The sequence below is a fragment of the Myxocyprinus asiaticus genome, chromosome 6 (genome assembly GCF_019703515.2).
Source record: "Myxocyprinus asiaticus isolate MX2 ecotype Aquarium Trade chromosome 6, UBuf_Myxa_2, whole genome shotgun sequence".
In the NCBI taxonomy this organism is placed as follows: domain Eukaryota; kingdom Metazoa; phylum Chordata; class Actinopteri; order Cypriniformes; family Catostomidae; genus Myxocyprinus; species Myxocyprinus asiaticus.
This window is the reverse complement of record NC_059349.1, coordinates 42993871-43012288: the sequence shown is the minus strand read 5'-3', so window position 1 is coordinate 43012288 and position 18418 is coordinate 42993871. Positions and strand designations below refer to the sequence as shown.

Sequence of the window (18418 nt, the reverse complement as noted above, 5' to 3'; positions counted from 1 at the left end):
GAACTAAGGTGGTGGAAAAGGCCAATAACCGATTAATCGGCCGATAGTTTTTAAAAATGGTTTATAGAATGGTAAAAAATTTTCTTAGTCTTTCTTTACTATGATGGGCACTGACTAAGAGGCTGCAAGAGTCCAAAATGAACAAAACACCAAGTGCAGTTTATTGTGCAACATTGTAAACAAAAACAAGCCCGGAATACACTTACTTATTTTGGGACTCCTTTTTTGGAATGATGTAGACTTGGCTTCTTTACAGTGCTCTATATTTAAGTATTTCCCAAATTAAGCTTTTTATAGTATATATTCACCAGATTCAAACTATTGAGGGGTTACTTATTAAAGTCTGAGAACCTCTGCTCTAGGGCTAATAGAAAACACTGGTCACAAATAGCTTTTCTTGGTTTTCTGAAGTCACCAATGAAATTTTAATTAGGATTCACAGATTATAATGTATGTCAGTTCAAGGGAAAAACAATAAATTAAATAATAAATATTGAAAAGTTTAGTTTGGTTTATTACTGATCATTTAAAAAATGTTGGTGCTTGCTTTGAGGTAAATATACAAGGCCTTTAAAGTGAATTGTATCTGTTAGAGAAGAACTCTCTCTGGATTAATAACACATGACTAATTCACTAGTTCCAGCAATGACAATTTTACTATTAGATGATATAACACATTTAAGCTGTGAAAATAATATGTATAATGGGCTGAGTGTGTGATTAATGTACATAAATTTTCAAAAAAGCTTTGAGAGAAAGGACAGGCCAATGCCAACTGCTTTAGGGATGAAGCCCGGCAAAAACATAGTTGCAGCAGTACCCATCCCATCCAAAACTGTGCTGACTATGGATGGTTGGGACTCCTTGTCTTTACTAATGTCTGCTTTCAGGCTCTCAATCTCCCTCTGCATCCGATCAGCCTCCTGCTGGAAGCCCTGCTGCAGAAGAGCTTCCCTCTCCTGCAATATAACAAAAAACAACAACAATAACAACTAATTAAAGAATGATTAACCCTAACCTTGATCCTAAACCTCACTCTAAGGAGAGGTTGACTAGCAAGTTCAAACAGTTTTTACAGTTTATACTTTTGCATTTTGTCTTTTGCCATAACCGTTAAGTAGATTATTTAAAATATCCAGAAGGAGGTTCAACTTATAGTTCCACTTTCTATAAATACACTTGACACATACTGTATGATTTTAACTGACAGTGGATGTCAAGAATTTCAGTGAATAACAATTTAAAGATTTCATATCTAAATGGGTTTGGAACAACATGATGAGAGAATCCTTCATTCCTTTAAAATGAGAGAAATTTGCATTAATACTGTACACTAAAATCCACAGTATTCCCATGATTCATTTTTTCTAATACGTTTTCATTTGAAAACACTTAGATTTTGCAACGTTTATGCCTCTGGTCCACACACGAACAGCTTTGTCCTCCACCTAAAATAGAGACTTTCAAAAACACCCTTTATAACTGCATGCTATGGAAAACTATGACTTTAGGAAACTGAAAATAGGTATTTCAAAAAATGAGAAAAAATTCTTTAATTTTGCTACATTTATGTCTCTCACCCACACTAGAATGACGTTTTCCTCCACTGAAAAATCCGAACACGATGACGTTGTAAAATTAAAAACAGAATTTTCAAACTAAAATGGAATAGTGTGGATGTGGCCTAAAATCCAAAGTTCTATATGGATTTAGATTTTTTAAAGAAAGTGCCTTGTTCTTACTTTCAGTTTTGCATCCAGGACTCGTTCATTGTCTCTTCTCATTCTCTCATGCTCTCTTTCCATCTGATGAATGATCTGATTAACATGCTCATCATGGGTTCTCTGCATGTCATCAAAAGCTTGCCTCTGTAAACGGTTCTGTTCCATTAGGCCCCTTTGTCGCTGCTCTAGGATCTCATTCTTTAACCTCTGCACTGCATAAAGAGAAAGAGTAAAACATTCATTCCAACACCACAAAACAACTGACATAGACAGGTGTGTAGGTAAACAGGATGTATGCAGTTTAGACCCATATAGAATTGAAATAGTATTTATATTAGACACTGATGAATGTGTGTTCTCTGTTCTGCATTAAGTTACTGTACTGTCTCGTATACCATTGAAAGTCTCTTGACTAATAGTTGAATGATAGAAAAGACTTGTACAGTAGCTGATTTGAATGTTACCCTCTTGTTCTTGTTCCACCACACTCAGAGATTTGTCAGCTTGTAGAATCATGTTTCCAATCTCTTCCTTTGCTTTCAAATATGTACTCAACACTTCCTCACTCTATAAAATAAATAATTCAACAACATTTTTTTATAAATGGGGTTTACAACAGGTTTTGTTTTGATAGTACTAAAAAGTAAAAACCTTACCCAAAAATAAAACTTCTGTCATCATTTACTCATCTTTGTGTGTTCCAAACCCATTTGCAGTTATTTTGTCATTTTGTCAGTGAAACATAAAAGGAGAAATTTTGAAGAATGTTCAACTACAACAGTTCATAGTGACCATGCTAGTCAAGCTCCAAATATGACAAAAAGCACATCAAAATTATTATAAAAGTAGTCAATATGACATGTGTGATATATTCCAAGTCTTCTGAAGCCATATGATGTTTGAGTGAGGTTTGGGGTCGTTATTCATTTAAAATATTCCCTTTTGCTGCAGCTCTCAAATCTCATTCTCCATTCTGTATACTCAAACTGGCTCAATACATTCAGTTACATACTCAATACAGAGAAACAAGGATGTGTATGTGTGTGTGTGTGTGAGAGAGAGAGAGAGAGACAGAGAGAGATGGAGCATGACTACAGACTACAGCATCATCAACAGGTGATCGCACACGCTCCATCTCTCTCTCTTTCTCTCTCTCTCTCTCTCTACACACACACACACACACACACACACACACATCCTTGTTTCTCTAATAACATGTTAGAAACAACCCAAGCCATGATACTAGTAGTTCTAAAGTGATGTTTTTGAGAGGCTTGGATGCATCATTTGGTTTGAACCAGCAATGGCAGATTCTGATCCGTGGCGTAAGAAAGAAGTTCCATGCACAAATGCCTTTTTTATGACCATACTCAGTTTTTCCTAATTTTTTAAATGTACTTGTTCGTGCCTGCGGCCGAATCACAGCAGTGCTGATGTAGGGCCATATAGCACGATTGCTCATTTGATATTGCTTAAATATATATATATATATATATATACAGGGTTGGGGAGTAACGAAATACATGTAACGGGATTATGTATTTAAATTACAAAATGTAAGTAACAGTATTCCACTAAAGTTACAATTTAAATCATTGGTATTTAGAATACAGTTACATTCAAAAAGTATTTTGATTACTGAAGAGATTCCTTTGCATTTTATTGTTTCATTTAATATTTAATCCTTTCAGATGGAAAACATTTATACATATAAATGATGCGATCCAAAGTGCATTTGAACAATGGTGAAACACTTTCTTATGATGTGTTACATTCATACGAGCAGACAGAGAAGTAAGTTTGAAGCAGAAGAAATATAAATAAACCTTGTTTAAATTGTCAGCTTTACGCTAAGCTAAAATGCTATTTCTAGCAATTTTACATGCACGTTACCATGCACAATCATATTTTTTTATCAAGAAAATTCACGTTGGATCATAATTTCTTTTTTCTATAATTATAATTTAATTAATTATAATTATAATAATAATTATAATTTCTAGTAAGACCTTTGATATTAGGGCAAAAATCGTATTCTTGATAATTTTTTTTATTGTTTTCCTATAAAAATATCTAAAAATCCTGTAAACAAGATCAATTTGATTGATCTTGTTTTAGAAACACTGCATAAGATATTTAGGTTTTTCAGAGAATGTATTTTTAACGTGTATTTTGTCTTACTGTACTGGCAGAGTTTTTATACTCAAAACGAGTAAAAAATCTACCAGTGCTGAAGAAGTAATCCAAAGTATTTAGATTACGTTACTGACCTTGAATAATTTAATGGAATATGTTACAAATTACATTTTACAGCATGTATTCTGTAATCTGTAGTGGAATACATTTCAAAAGTAACCCTCCCAACCCTGCATATATATTATAGATATATATATATATAAAACAATGTAAAAGTACCATAAAAGTAATCCATGCAGTATATATATATTCAACAATGTAAAAGTATATATATATATATATATATATATATATATATATATATATATATTATCCTTTTTGGATGTTGACAACATTGATCACTATGAACTGTCATTGTATCAGTGTGTACATTCTTTAAAATGTATCCAAAAGCAGGTTTGGAACAACATGAGGTTTTTGGGGTAAAAGGTTGTTTTAAAATAGTAAAAATGTTAACTTTTCTGTTTCTTTATCAGCATAATGGATGGTGATGAGTGCTGTTACAAGTATGACCATCTAGAACAAATAGAACACAAGCAAAGCATGCATGTGTGTGTTCATTACCATGATTTGTGTCCGAGTTTGTTCTTTGTACTTATTGGCCAGATGTGTAATTGTGTCTCTGTACTCATTGTATCCTCCAGGCTTCATGAATAATCCATCAGAAATGCCTTTTTCCAGTGTATAAAACACATCATGCAGATCGGCCTCACACTGTCTCACAGACTCCTCCAGATTCTGTTGGCACATTCCTTGATATTCTTCATGAATCTTTCCCTAAAAAGTGAAAAATAATGAGAGAGAGAGAGAGAGAGAAAGAGAGTAAACTTTTCTATTTTTATTTGTAATAACAGTATGCTCTGCCTTCATAGATACACTAATTATTTGACTCACTGTTCATATATGTTTTGATAAATACAAGAGTAGCAATGTGTCCAAATTCAATTACTGTCCATCCTAAATAGCATGCAAGATTATAATTAGTGCATCCCAAATCATAGTACCTTGAAAATAGTATTGAAAAGGTCCAGATGGTATGCAATTTTTGTTAGATTGTTAGACGTTAGATTGTCAAAATAATATTCAAGTTGGTCAAATATAGGAACCCAGAAGGTATACTATTCAAGTGCATGCTTTTTCAGGTAGTACTGCATCTCTTTAAAAAAGTGGTGAAGAATGCATGGCAGAAGTGGCACAGCAGTTGTATGAGCCCGATGTAATAATGGCTTTTAGTTAAATGCTAACGTTTACACAGAAAAATAAACAGTATAATACTTTGATATTCTAGCTAATTCTTGAAACTTGGCACTATATTGTTGCCTTGCTTGAAATGTTCCTCAATTGTAAGTCGATTTGAAACATACATCTGCTTAATGATTAAATGCAATGTAAATGTACATGTAGTACACGACAAGAGGATACGTGATATCATGGCGCAGTTCTATGATGTATTATGTCCTAATGCTGGCGTACATTCTTAGTACATACTCAAAGGTATGAACTTTCCAATTACCAGCAAAGTAAATACTTTTAGTGCATAATATATAAGTATGCAAATTGAGACACAACATAGCTCAGATTATCTCTCCATCTGTATATCAACGTGTCTCTATCTGTTATGTTATTTTAAGTGTCTCTATATAACTGTCTGCCTTTCTTTATTTTTCTCTAGTCTGCCTCTTTCAGTTCCCTTGGTCTGTGTGTTAGTACCATGAGCTCTTTTTGATGAATCTGTTCATTGTCATTGAAAGACATGGTGATGAAAACTTCAATGGCCTTGTTCTCTGCAATTTTGTGGATGTTGGACAGCTTAGCAGGGTCCATTGGAAGCTTAGTCAAATTTAACATCTCTGCAATGTAAAGCTGCAGGGCCTCATCCACTGCTCGGACATTCTGGATCTTGGCCAAAGACACGACTGCATTCTCCAGACAGGGAACCTTCCCACTGCGGATCGCCTCTACGTACACCTCAGCAAGATTACCTAGAGCTGCCAGGAAATAATAACTTTCTCAGTCACCATGTAGGTGAGAAACAGATCAAAATTTAAGTCCTTTTTTCCTCTAAATCTCCACTTTCACTTTTACATCTGAAAGTCACATGTGGTGCCTGTTTAGTTTCACTTTCACATCTGAAAGTGAAAGTGGAGATTTAGAGCAAACAAATGACTACAGTTTAAGTAGCAGATCTCTAAACAGATAAACAGCACCTATTTATTATAGACTGACTATTTTCAAAGCATTGACGAGCTGCTTAAAATACATTCTTTTACAGCATTTGTCCACCATTCACAACATTCACCATGTACAATAAAATATTAGGATATTGTGAAATATTTTGTTTATAATTTAATTATAGACTATAAAATAAATGTATTAATCGATGACAGAGTTTGTGTATGAAACTAAACTTCGTGTTATGAGATTAATTTAGTTGGTTATGACGTTTTTATTTTAAATGTTCATTTTATTTTTATTGTAAACCACCGGGTAACTTATGCACGTCTTTTTTTAGCCTATATCTCTGACACTTTTGAAGGACAATTCTGTTAAATTTATGACTCAAAATTATTATTCTCCATGTTTTTGTGGTTAAAGAAGTGCTCAGTGAAATTTTCTTTGGTTGGTATTTAAAGATTTCAGACTGACTGCAGACCAACGTGGCTGCCGCTCAAGCAAATATATTATATTATAGCAAATAATAATTTATCTTCTGCGGCAGCTGCTGCGAGACACACACGGACACATCAGGAATTTAGGTATATGAGCAGCATGCAGAAATGCCCTGCATTGTGCGGTTTCCAGCAAATTAACTAGAAAATCATGTCCGTGACGACATGGCCCTTATATTATCAGTGGGCTTTTCCAGTGTTTTTGGATGTAGCATTTGCAGTCAAATTGTGAGACGTAACTTCTCAGTGAGTGCAAATTACTACTATGATGACTCATCAGTTGGAAGATTCAGAAAGAAATCTCAGTATAGACTAGTGTTTCTTTAGATAGGGAACATTTTAAATAAAACTAAATTAAATTGAATTGACAAATTGAAAATTAAGTAGAAATAAAAACTAAATTAAAATTTTACATGGTTGTAATGACTAATGCAGCTTTCACTTTCTTTAGTCTGTGTTTGAGTGGAGGAGAAAAGCAACAAATAATTGAAATGTTAACAGAACACAATAAGAAGTGTGTTGAAGGACAGTTTTGTCTTCATACACCTAAAGCATATGCTTTCATTCTGAAACCACTTTGAAGTCTGTTCAGTGGGATACTAATCATAAAATATATATATGAAATGCAACAGAGATGTTTTTGTTACATTTATATTGACAAACTGTTTTTCTTAGTTGTGAAGTTTAAAATAAGCTTAAAATATTGATGTTGAGTTTACAGTTACAATTTTAATTCAGATTCATGAACAGATTCATTCGGACTCGGACTCGACTCAGACTCGGCCTGTTATGGACTCGGTCTTGAGTCCGACTCGGCCCCTTTTGGACTCGGACTCATCTTGGACTTGATTGTTTAAAGACTCGGACTTGACTAAGGTGGACTCGAACCCAACACTACTGTGAAAGTACATACCGGTTCCGGTAACTGTGCGGCCTCCTCTGATGGTTTTTGGCTCTGCACTGTCATATATGTAATTGCAGAATGTGTTGGCCTGCTGCAGGAATTCTGGCTCCAGTTCCGCCTCGGTCAGCTCCTCCATTCTTCTCATGTCTTGTGTACTAGCAGGCCGAGGGAACACAAAGCACTTCCTCAATGCAAAGAAATGACGAAGACAGCGTCGGGGCAGATTGAACCGCTCAGTCTGAGGTGAGCTACCTGAAATAAGGGAAACCAACAGTAGTTATTTCTCAGTTTCTGATTGGTACCGCTAGTGTTGCAGAACTTACACAAGTCACAACAATGTCATTGTTGTGTGCTTAAATATTGCAACATTGAAAACAGATGACAGTGAATGGATAGTGTTTTTGAGTGTTCGTTTGTGTGTGAAATGGCATTCGTGAGATGGCGTTACTAAAGGGGTATGTATGTGCTGTATATATTTAATGTCACTTAATATCACTTAAATGTCAATTCACACCTGTTTTGAGTGTCAGTGCACTCTCCAGATACTCGTCTGATGTTACTGGTTTATTCCCTATTTTCAGTTCCAGTGTGAAATCCCGAACAGCCCAGACAAATGACGGGAAAACATGCATGAATTCTGCTGTCTCATCCTCGTCTCGACTTGCCTGTGCCTTCACACGAATGTTCTCTGTCAGCTCTGTCACATAGCTATATTTAGCTCTATTCAGGAGGAATTCACCGTTGCTAGGAGAGAGTGTTTTGTATTAGTTTGTTTACTGTGAATGAGTGTAATGTGTATGTACACGTTTACTGTGTTTGTACTTACTCTGTGTGGGTAGGTTATCATATTTCAAGCAGATACTACATATAAAACTACTTTAAACAACATTTTTCTAATACTTGAATAACTATCATATAATTTTCATCAACTGAGAGACTACAAATTATTTTTATTTATAAAACCTACAGTATATGAGTGAACTCATGAAAGTGACGTGACTGTCTCTGACATCAAAGTCAGTTTAGATTTTTTTATTATTTTTACATTCTTCCCACATATTTTGTTTTTAAACTAAGGATACAGTCGAAGAGTGCATAGTGGAACCACTTTGGTAGAAACTGTTGTAGAGGGGTCTCTAAATATGATGGGGATTTCACAGAGAAGAGTGATTGGAGTTTGAAAATAAATTTTTTTTAAGAAAATATCCAATTTAACCACATTACAGAAGAAATTTAAGGAGATGCAAACATAGAGTTCTTCCTTTGTAATAAGCAGCTAATTAGGTAATTTTTCCGATATATACAGTATACAGGTATGTATGTGTGTATATGAAATATATATATATATATATATATATATATATATATACATTTGTTTAAAGTCCTGTATATTGTTTGTAGTTTATGTGCTTGTTAACACTTGTTAAAAGAGATTAGTTAAAGGAATAGTTCACCCAAAAATGAAAATTCTCTTATCATTTACTCACCTTTATGCCATCCCAGATGTGTATGACTTTCTTTCTTCAGCAAAACACAAATTAAGTTTTTTAGAAGAATTTCTCATCTCTTTTGGTTCATACAATGCAAGCGAATGGGTGCCAATATTTTTAAGCTTCAAACATCACATAGGTCAGCATAACAGTAATCCATATGACTCTAGTGGTTAAATCAATGTCTTCAGAAGCGATATAATAGATGTCAATCTCCACTTTAACTTTCACTTTCACATTCTTCCTTTTGTGTTTTTGGTGATTCACATTCTTCATGCATACACCCCCTACTGGGCAGGGAGAAGAATTTCTATCAAAAATGGATTTAAATATTGACCTGTTTCTCCCCCACACATATCATATCACTTCTGAAGATATGGATTTAACCACTGAGTCTTATGGATTATTTTAATGCTGCCTTTATGTGCTTTTTAGAGCATCAAAATATTGGCACCCAATCACTTGCATTGTATGGACCTACAGAGCTGAGATATTCTTCTAAATTTTCATTTGTATTCTGCTGAAGAAATAAAGTCATACACATTGGGATGGCATGAGGCTGAGTATATGATGAGATCATTTCAATTTTTATTTGTTGCTCTGATTTGTGGATTTCATGCGATTATTGCTTAGATTTCATGCGAAGAGCTGTGTCTCAACCTAAGAGTATGTTTGTCATGCAATTGTGAATGAGTGAATTTATGACACACAAGTTCATATGAAGATCTTCCAAACACAAAGATATGCTGTATTGTTGTGTTATTTGTATTTATTTGTTCTTTTCTTTTTGATGGTGATCCTTTCGTAATTGTCTGTCATAAAATAATACTTGAGGTACACTTTGCCTTACATTCATGCAAATTTTTACCTAAAATCATGATGTAGAAAAAAAGTTTTGTTATTTGTAAACAAGTCGTGTACATTTACTCAACCTTATATACAGTATTTAGTTCCTTTTCACTTAGTTTTGTTTTAGTTTAGTTTTTAATGACGTAAAACATATAAATGTGGGTATTGTATATGTGTGTAAAAAGGATACTGCAGCTTTTCCAGTGCCGTGTTGTCAATAACCCCTAAGCTGTTGTACACCAGAGTACTGCTGAGCAGAACAGCCAGACAGAAGATCCATGTGTCATGTTTCTCATCCCCCTGAAACATTAAGAGGCTGTCAGTTCCAGTAACCTGCGTTTTGCCTTTACTAGCAACAAGATAAAATGTGTGCAACAGAAATCTGTTTTCCAAATAATTATTTGCAGCATGTAGCTATTCTACTGCTCTCAAGTGTTGCTATGGAGGTATATGTCGCCTAATGTTGCTATGGAAACATCAATGTGAATTCCTTGTGGCTGGTTTCACCTTCTTCACGTCACCAAGTCCCTCTGTGTCCAGCAGCACCAGAGTGTGTCTTTTTTTATAGGGGTGAGGGACGCACCACATCCAGATGCCTTTGGTCTTGGATTCGATAGTACTGCCCAGAGCAAAGCCTGAGACAAACACATTTTTAGGGTCAAAGACAAATAAGGATGTCTGTAATAAGGATAAGAATGTACGGAGCTAGAACATAAAAAAATGTTTTAAAAAAAAAATGTTTATACAATTTTGAATTTTTAAAAATTTATTTATAGTGATGTAAGAATGCAGTAAATACAACTGAATACATCTGAGTGTTCACGTATAATTGTTTTTAAAGCAAATATAATGAATAACAAAGTTTTCTTGGGGTCATACCATTTGACATAGAGTAAGAACCTAAACTAACCTTGCTTTATTTGAAAAAGATCAACTATTTTCACTATTTCTTATAAAGCTGTTCAGCCATGATGTCAATTTGTAGGTGAACCCAGAAGTTTAATTCGCCATGGGTTCCCTCTGGATTTATTGGTTTTTATAATGGGGTTTTTCAGCTTATGAGTAATATAAGGTCTGTGGTAAACATTACTTGACGATAGGTGGACGTTTTGTTCTACAACATAAATTACACACAGTCATACCTCAAACGTGATTTTTTTTTTTGTTTGTTTAAAATTTTTTTATTTATTATTATTATTATTATTATTATTTTTTTGTTTTTTTTTTGTGTGCAGTATGCAACTCAATACGGCTTTTAAATTCACGTTTGGACTACAACCTGAACTGTTCTATTCTTTTACTGTAAAAAAATATCATTAAAATTTTTTTTTTTTATTATTTATTATTTTTTTTTAGCCTTCTAAACTTTCTTGTACTATTTAATTATTAAAGATTATGTTTATTTATTCATTATAGCCAAAAAACAAAAATAAAATAATAATATTATTAGTAGTATTATTAGGCTTATTTCTTACCTGACTGTTGTCCCGCCAGGCGGTTCATAATGTATGACTTCCCCGTACGATAGAGTCCCACCACAGACACCACCACCACCGGCTCCTTGATCTCATCCAGAATGTCTTTGGCCTCTTTACTCACACACAGCTGCCCATTTAAATCATTTTCAATCAAACACACCGGAGATGACATGCGCGCACTACAAGCCATGTCTCTGCGAAAAAAAGCCCAATATTGACATACAATTACAGTCCAAGCAACAGCACAACACCGTGATGCTTTAAGCGCTTTATTTAGTAACATACATTTACGTTATTGCGTACTACGCAAATAATAAAAATAAAATCCGATTGTTTATTACCTGATATAAAGGCATGTAACGGTCACAGGCAGATGAAGTTAAAAGCCTTCTTACGTTTAAAACACCGTTAGCGCGGAATCCGGATTGTGGCTGTAGCAGTATGTTTACGAACTCTGTAATCTGCACTAGTGCAACATACAGGCTCATCCGGATGTTTTTATCTTCATGGGCAATAAATACAGAAACCAGACTATCCCGAAAGTGAAAGTGAAAATAGGCAACTCCTCCGGTGTGGTTGGGTTCATGAAACATTCTTAAGATTAAAAATCGTGTGATCTATTTTCTTAAAGAAAGAAAGAAAGAAAGAAAAAGTTAGGAATAATTTACTGCTTATTTCTTCATATAATGTATGCTAAGATCTTTGACTTAATTTTCTTTCCTAATAAGATTTTCAGAGAACCGGCCCCACTCGTCTGCACGCATTTACAATTACTAGACCAGTTCCGAGAAATGGCCCGTAACGTCAACTCAGCCAACAACATACAGTGCATCCGGAAAGTATTCACAGCGCTTCACTTTTTCCACATTTTGTTATGTTACAGCCTTATGCCAAAATGGATTAAATTCAATATTTTCCTAAATTCTACAAACAATACCCCATAATGACAACGTGAAAGAAGTTTGTTTGAAACCTTTGCAAATTTATAAAATAAAATAATTAATTAATAATAAAAATAAATAAAACAACAACAACAACAACAACAACAACAACAAAAAAACACATGTACATAAGTATTCACAGCCTTACACCAATTACAGCCTCAAGTCTTTTTGAGTATGATGCTACAAGCTTGGCACATCTATTTTTGGGCAGTTTCTCCCATTCTTCTTTGCAGGACCTCTCAAGCTCCATCAGGTTGGATGGGGAGCGTCAGTGCACAGCCATTTTCAGATCTCTCCAGAGGTGTTCAATCGGGTTCAAGTCTGGGCTCTAGGCTGGGCCACTCAAGGACATTCACAGAGTTGTCCTGGAGCCACTCCTTTGTTATCTTGGCTGTGTGCTTAGGGTCATTGTCCTGTTGGAAGATGAACCTTCACCCCAGTCTGAGGTCCAGAGCACTCTGGAGCAGGTTTTCATCAAGGATATCTCTGTACATTGCTGCATTCATCTTTCCCTCGATCCTGACTAGTCTCCCAGTTCCTGCCGCTGAAAAACATCCCCACAGCATGATGCTGCCACCACCATGCTTCACTGTAGGGATGGTATTGGCCAGGTGATGAGCGGTGCCTGGTTTCCTCCAGACATGACGCTTGCCATTCAGGCCAAAGAGTTCAATCTTTGTTTATCATGGTCTGAGAGTCCTTCAGGTGCCTTTTGGCAAACTCCAGGTGGGCTGTCATGTGCCTTTTACTGAGGAGTGGCTTCCGTCTGGCCACTCTACCATACAGGCCTGATTGGTGGAGTGCTGCAGAGATGGTTGTTCTTCTAGAAGGTTCTCCTCTCTCCACTGAGAAATGCTGGAGCTCTGTCAGAGTGACCATCGGGTTCTTGGTCACCTCCCTGACTATGGCCCTTATCCCCCAATCGCTCAGTTTGGCCAGGCGGCCAGCTCTAGGAAGAGTCCTTGTGGTTCCAAACTTCTTCCATTTACAGATGATGGAGGCCACTGTGCTCATTGGGACCTTCAATGCTGCAGACATTTTTCTGTACCCTTCCCCAGATCTGTGCCTCGATACAACCCTGTCTCGGAGGTCTACAGACAATTCCTTGGACTTCATGGCTTGGTTTGTGCTCTGACATGCACTGTTAACTGTGGGACTTTATATAGACAGGTGTGTGCCTTTCCAAATCATGTCCAATCAACTGAATTTACCACAGGTGGACTCCAATCAAGTTGTAGAAACATCTCAAGGATGATCAGTGGAAACAGGATGCACCTGAGCTCAATTTTGAGTGTCTGTGAATACTTATGTACATGTGATTTTTTTCATTTTTTATTTTTAATAAATTTGCAAAGATTTCAAACAAACTACTTTCACGTTGTCATTATGGGGTATTGTTTGTAGAATTTTGAGGAAAATAATGAATTTAATCCATTTTGGAATAAGGCTGTAACATAACAAAATGTGGAAAAAGTGAAGCGCTGTGAATACTTTCCGAATGCACTGTATGTGGGCGTACACGCTGTAAAAACAAAAAAACATCTTCGTGTTAAATGAGACTCTTACAGCACACTCGGAGCTAGAGAAAGCATCGGTAGGATATTTAATTTCCTTTAGTACGATATAGCTAACATGTTTTAGAGTTATGTAATCAATTTTTTATTGAATTATTTGGCTTAATGTTTTTTGACATACTGAAATATGATTGGTCTTATCTTTCTTGCATATGTATATTTTATAGGCATATAACAAATGAATTCATACATGACACAATGGGGTAAAATATTTTAATTTAATTTAACAATTTAGTTTAAATGTTTTTTCTATTTAACTTAATTATTCTTGCATTTATTTGTTATTTCCACAACATTTAATATTGTATTTATTTTTCTTTTTAATTTCATAATGAGGAAGCATTGCTTATATTAAGGCATAACTTTAATAACTTTCGTGCTTCAAAAGAACTGTTATCAGGGGTTGCCTGGGTGTTTTTGGTGCTGTAGGTCTATTATAGCTTAAGGGAAAACCCAAATAATCTAAGAGAAATATGTTGCTCTTTCCATGTATAATTGGACTCTGAAATGGATGATAAGAAAATGTGTTTTTGATTTGGTTGACTAAGCTCCTTGAGAACCTTTAGCCCTTGGTTCAGGAAGTATTTTTCCTATCGTTTTCCTCCACTGGCATTTCAAAAAATATGTCAGCAATAACTGGTATGATAAAAAAAATTAAAATAATCTATTTTCTATAAGTCATTAATTATAAATATATATTGTATAGCTTATTGTAAAATATTCACATATATACAAAAAATGTAGGTTGTTTGAGAGTAGAAAGACTGATTAGATTATATCATTCACCATGTCTTATAGACAATAGGGAGACTGTTTTGAGCTATTTTGCACTGGTTGATAGGTGGATCTCACTTCAAGATTATGGATAGAATGGTTCACTTTCACTGCTTTATTTTTTAATCAAGATGAAATCACACTGACTTGCATCATTGTTCTTTCTCATTGATCACTGCGATCTTTGCCTTTTAAGGCATTAGTAATTTGCAAAGCAAACACAGGATGGGAAACCCACATAGACCTCAACACTTGGCACACACACCTCAGTAATGAAGATAATCAACAAACATCAAGTAAAAAGATGAACTCTGAACATCAACTATAACTAACAGTGATGACAAAAACAACAGCACAGATAAAGTCTGCAAATAGCAAACAACAAGCCTATAACACTAGCCATACAAATATATTCATACCGCAATGCATGCTGGGATCTGGCAAATCAGCAACATTGTTCAATATTAAATAGTGTTTAAACACATTTGTTAAGCTATTTGGGACAACATAAAGGGTGACATTGTTTGTCTAACATGTGTTTAGATTCAAAGTAATTTACATTTCTCAGTATATCGAAGAATTTGTTATAAATGATGCGGAATTTACTGACACTGATTTTAGTTGATTCAGCAAATGTTTTTGAGTGATTTAATTGGTTTAAAACAACATCAGGGATAACAGTGCATGGGTTTGAGGGTCAGTATGCCCATTCCAATCAGTTTGTGAATGAAATATCACAGAATACTTTAGCTAATGAAATTAGCATATGTGATCAAAGAACTGAATTAGACAGATAGGAATTAGCATGATTAAAAAGATCTGGCAGGTATCACTTTACCTCTGCATTTGTTTTGCCCACTTTTAGCAATTATTGGCTGCTATACAGCTTTATAAAGCATCCACATGACCAGTGGCCCACATTTTGTTCTTGTAACATTCATTAGGCATACGTTGACAACATATCTGCATTTTAATATGGTCATATTAAATAGGTCTGTGAGGGACCAAATGTGGATTGAAAAGTGAAATAAACCTATATAGTGTAACTCTATTGGTGGAATTGCCATCAGCATGCAAAAACATAACCAAAGACACAGAGTTTGGATATCAAAATAAACGCAATCCCACAATAACATATGAAATGTACTAGTCTACAAGGTCAGTCAATAAATAAAGGTGTGCCTTTGCCAAATATACTGTGGCAGCGGGGGCGTGGTCAAGCATCTCTCCGGAGAGAGAGAAAGCAGTAAGGGCGCTTACACCTGAGCTAAATTATGTCTAACACCTGTCTCTAATTTCAGTAAGCACGGGGAGAGCGGATAAATAGAGCCACACCGCAAGTAGAAAAGAGAGAGAGCCTGGGCACCACAGAGCCGAACAAGAAGCAAGAGTTTTGTTATTGCAAATGATGAGAGTTTTATTTTGGTGAAGTGGTGTGTGATTAAAGTTCAACTTAGTGAATATTGCAAAGAGAAAAATAAATCCTTACCTGAACCAGGAAAGCTGCTTCTCGCAGCTGACATTGCTTGAGCTCCGACAAGACCAAGATCGCCGGTTTGTCGAGCTCCTGCACGCTCAAGCCGAGGACCGGCAGGCGATCCGGAGCCTCCTCAGCCAGGAGACGTCCTCAGCCGTGACCCCGGACGCTCCCACGCCGTTACCCCCGCCCGCATTACAGAAAATGGGGGCGGCGGACGACCCTGAGGCCTTCCTGGATTTGTTTGAGCGGACCGCCGAGATCTGGGGCTGGCCGCTCGGCCAATGGGCGGCCTGACTGATCCCACTATTGTCCGGGGAAGCCCAGCTCACGGCTCAACAACTGCCAGCTACGAGCCTCCTGGCCTACGGAGATTTAAAGAGAGCCATCTTGCAACGGGTTGGTCGCACTCCAGAGGAAAGTCGTCAACTCTTCTGGAGCTTGAAGTTGGAGGAAGCTGTCCGGCTTGCGGAGGACCACATGGCGGCGATCCCGAGGGCGGAAGAGCCCTCCTACATTTTTTCTCCTCCCTCTGTCTCTTCCCCCTCCCCTCTCTCCTCTCGTTCTGCTCTCTCTCCAGGTCCCGTTCCTGCCCCACGCAGACGAGGAGGACTTCAGCCCCTGAGACCAGTTTCCCGGGTGTGGGAGGCGACACCTACCCCTATCCCAATGCCCTGACGCTCTCCCCCTCAGGGGGGGGCACCCGCCGATGCAAGTGCGGGCATAGAGCCTGGGCCGGCCTGCTGGAGGTGCGGAGACCCGAGCCACTTCCGAGATCAGTGCCCTCTGATGGAGCTGGGGACGGTGGTGCGGGTCTCTGACCTCCCACGGGCTGCCCCTGACTGGGCCGGAGTGTACCGGATACCAGTAAGTGTCAAGGGGGCTACTCACCAAGCGTTGGTGGACACAGGGTGTAATCAAACCACTATCCACCAACACCTGGTTCAACCAGAGGCACTGGTCACAACTAAAACGGTGAAGGTGAAATGTGTACACGGGGATATTCACAAGTATCCGGTGGTGACCCTGACGATTAAATTTTGGGGGAAAAAGCATAGAGTGGAGGCCGCGGTTAGTTCCCGCCTCACCCATCCGCTGATTCTGGGGACTGATTGGCCTGATTTCAAAGTTTTATCAAAGGGAATTTGCGCGGATGGGTCCTGTACGAAATTAGGGAGATGTGTGATGTGCGATGCTCTGGCAGGGGAGGCAGAGCCGGGGCCGTCCTCGACAGCTCCACGTCATAATGACGAGAGAGGGGGAGAGGCTGCAGCCCCTCCCCTTCTCAGGGAATTCCCTGAGGGGGATTTCCCTTTGGAGCAGTCACGAGACGAAACCCTCAAACACGCCTTCGACCAAGTGAGAGTCATCGATGGTCAACGACTCCAGCAGGACATCGCCTTTCATACCCCTATTTTGCGATTATAAATGAGCGGTTGTATAGAGTGACACAGGACACTCAAACTAAAGAGGATCCAACCCAACTTTTGATTCCAAGGAGCTGTCGGGAAATGGTATTCCAGGCGGCTCATTATAATCCCATGGCGGGTCACCTAGGAGAAAGGAAAACACTGAACCGTCTAATAGCCCGTTTCTATTGGTCGGGCATTGGCGGTGATGTCCGCAGGTGGTGTGCGGCATGCTGCGAATGCCAACTGGTTAACCCACCGGCCACCCCAAAAGCGCCATTGCGCCCTCTCCCTTTGATCGAGGTCTCCCTTGAGAGAATTGGAATGGACCTCGTCGGGCCATTAGAATGGTCAGCACGTGGACATTGCTTTGTATTGGTCCTAGTGGACTATGCAACACGATATCCGGAAGCCGTGCCTCTTTGCAACATCTCAGCATGCAGTGATGCGGAGGCACTCTTCAAAATAATCTCCCGGGTGGGGATTCCGAAAGAAATCCTCACCGATCAGGGCACAACATTTATGTCACGGACACTACGCGAACTGTACGAGTAGTTAAATATTAAATCGATTCGCACCAGTGTATACCATCCTCAAACGGATGGCCTGGTGGAACGATTTAATAAAACCCTCAAAAACATGATTCGTACGCTAGAAATTGGGATAAATGGCTCGACCCCCTGTTATTTGCAGTACAAGAGGTCCCGCAAGCCCCCACTGACTTCTCCCCATTCGAACTGCTGTATGGGCGACGCCCACGTGGCGTGCTTGATGTATTGCGAGAGGCCTGGGAGGAGGGACCTTCAAACAGTAAAAATGAAATTCAGTATGTTCTTGATCTCAGAGCAAAACTCCACACTTTGGGACAGCTAACACAGGAGAATTTGCTCCAAGCTCAAGAACGACAGCGCCGACTGTATGACAGGGGAA

General features: G+C 37.7%; 2 protein-coding genes across 5 annotated transcripts in view; one reads left to right on the top strand and one right to left on the bottom strand.

The window, feature by feature from the left end:
- Positions 1-138: 138 nt before the first annotated feature.
- Positions 139-18418, bottom strand: part of LOC127441892 (guanylate-binding protein 1-like) — a 63470-nt gene continuing 45190 nt past the window's right edge. For 2 of the 4 annotated variants that reach the window (XM_051699447.1, XM_051699445.1), the window contains exons 2-11: positions 11308-11504; positions 10340-10467; positions 10023-10132; positions 8008-8201; positions 7503-7745; positions 5631-5908; positions 4485-4697; positions 2189-2291; positions 1743-1936; positions 139-959 (exon numbers count right to left, since the gene is read on the bottom strand). In XM_051699447.1, coding sequence (XP_051555407.1) covers positions 738-959; positions 1743-1936; positions 2189-2291; positions 4485-4697; positions 5631-5908; positions 7503-7745; positions 8008-8201; positions 10023-10132; positions 10340-10467; positions 11308-11500 — 1878 coding nt within the window. In that variant the 5' untranslated portion in view covers positions 11501-11504 and the 3' untranslated portion in view covers positions 139-737. Of the gene's footprint in view, positions 960-1742; positions 1937-2188; positions 2292-4484; positions 4698-5630; positions 5909-7502; positions 7746-8007; positions 8202-10022; positions 10133-10339; positions 10468-11307; positions 11505-11651; positions 12060-18418 lie in introns of those variants that run through there. The other 2 variants (XM_051699446.1, XM_051699444.1) reach the window with 2 other exon arrangements.
- Positions 13786-18418, top strand: part of LOC127441896 (guanylate-binding protein 1-like) — a 67227-nt gene continuing 62594 nt past the window's right edge. The window contains exon 1 of the mRNA XM_051699455.1: positions 13786-13848. The gene's annotated coding sequence lies outside the window, so the exon portion shown is untranslated. The remainder of the gene's footprint in view (positions 13849-18418) is intronic.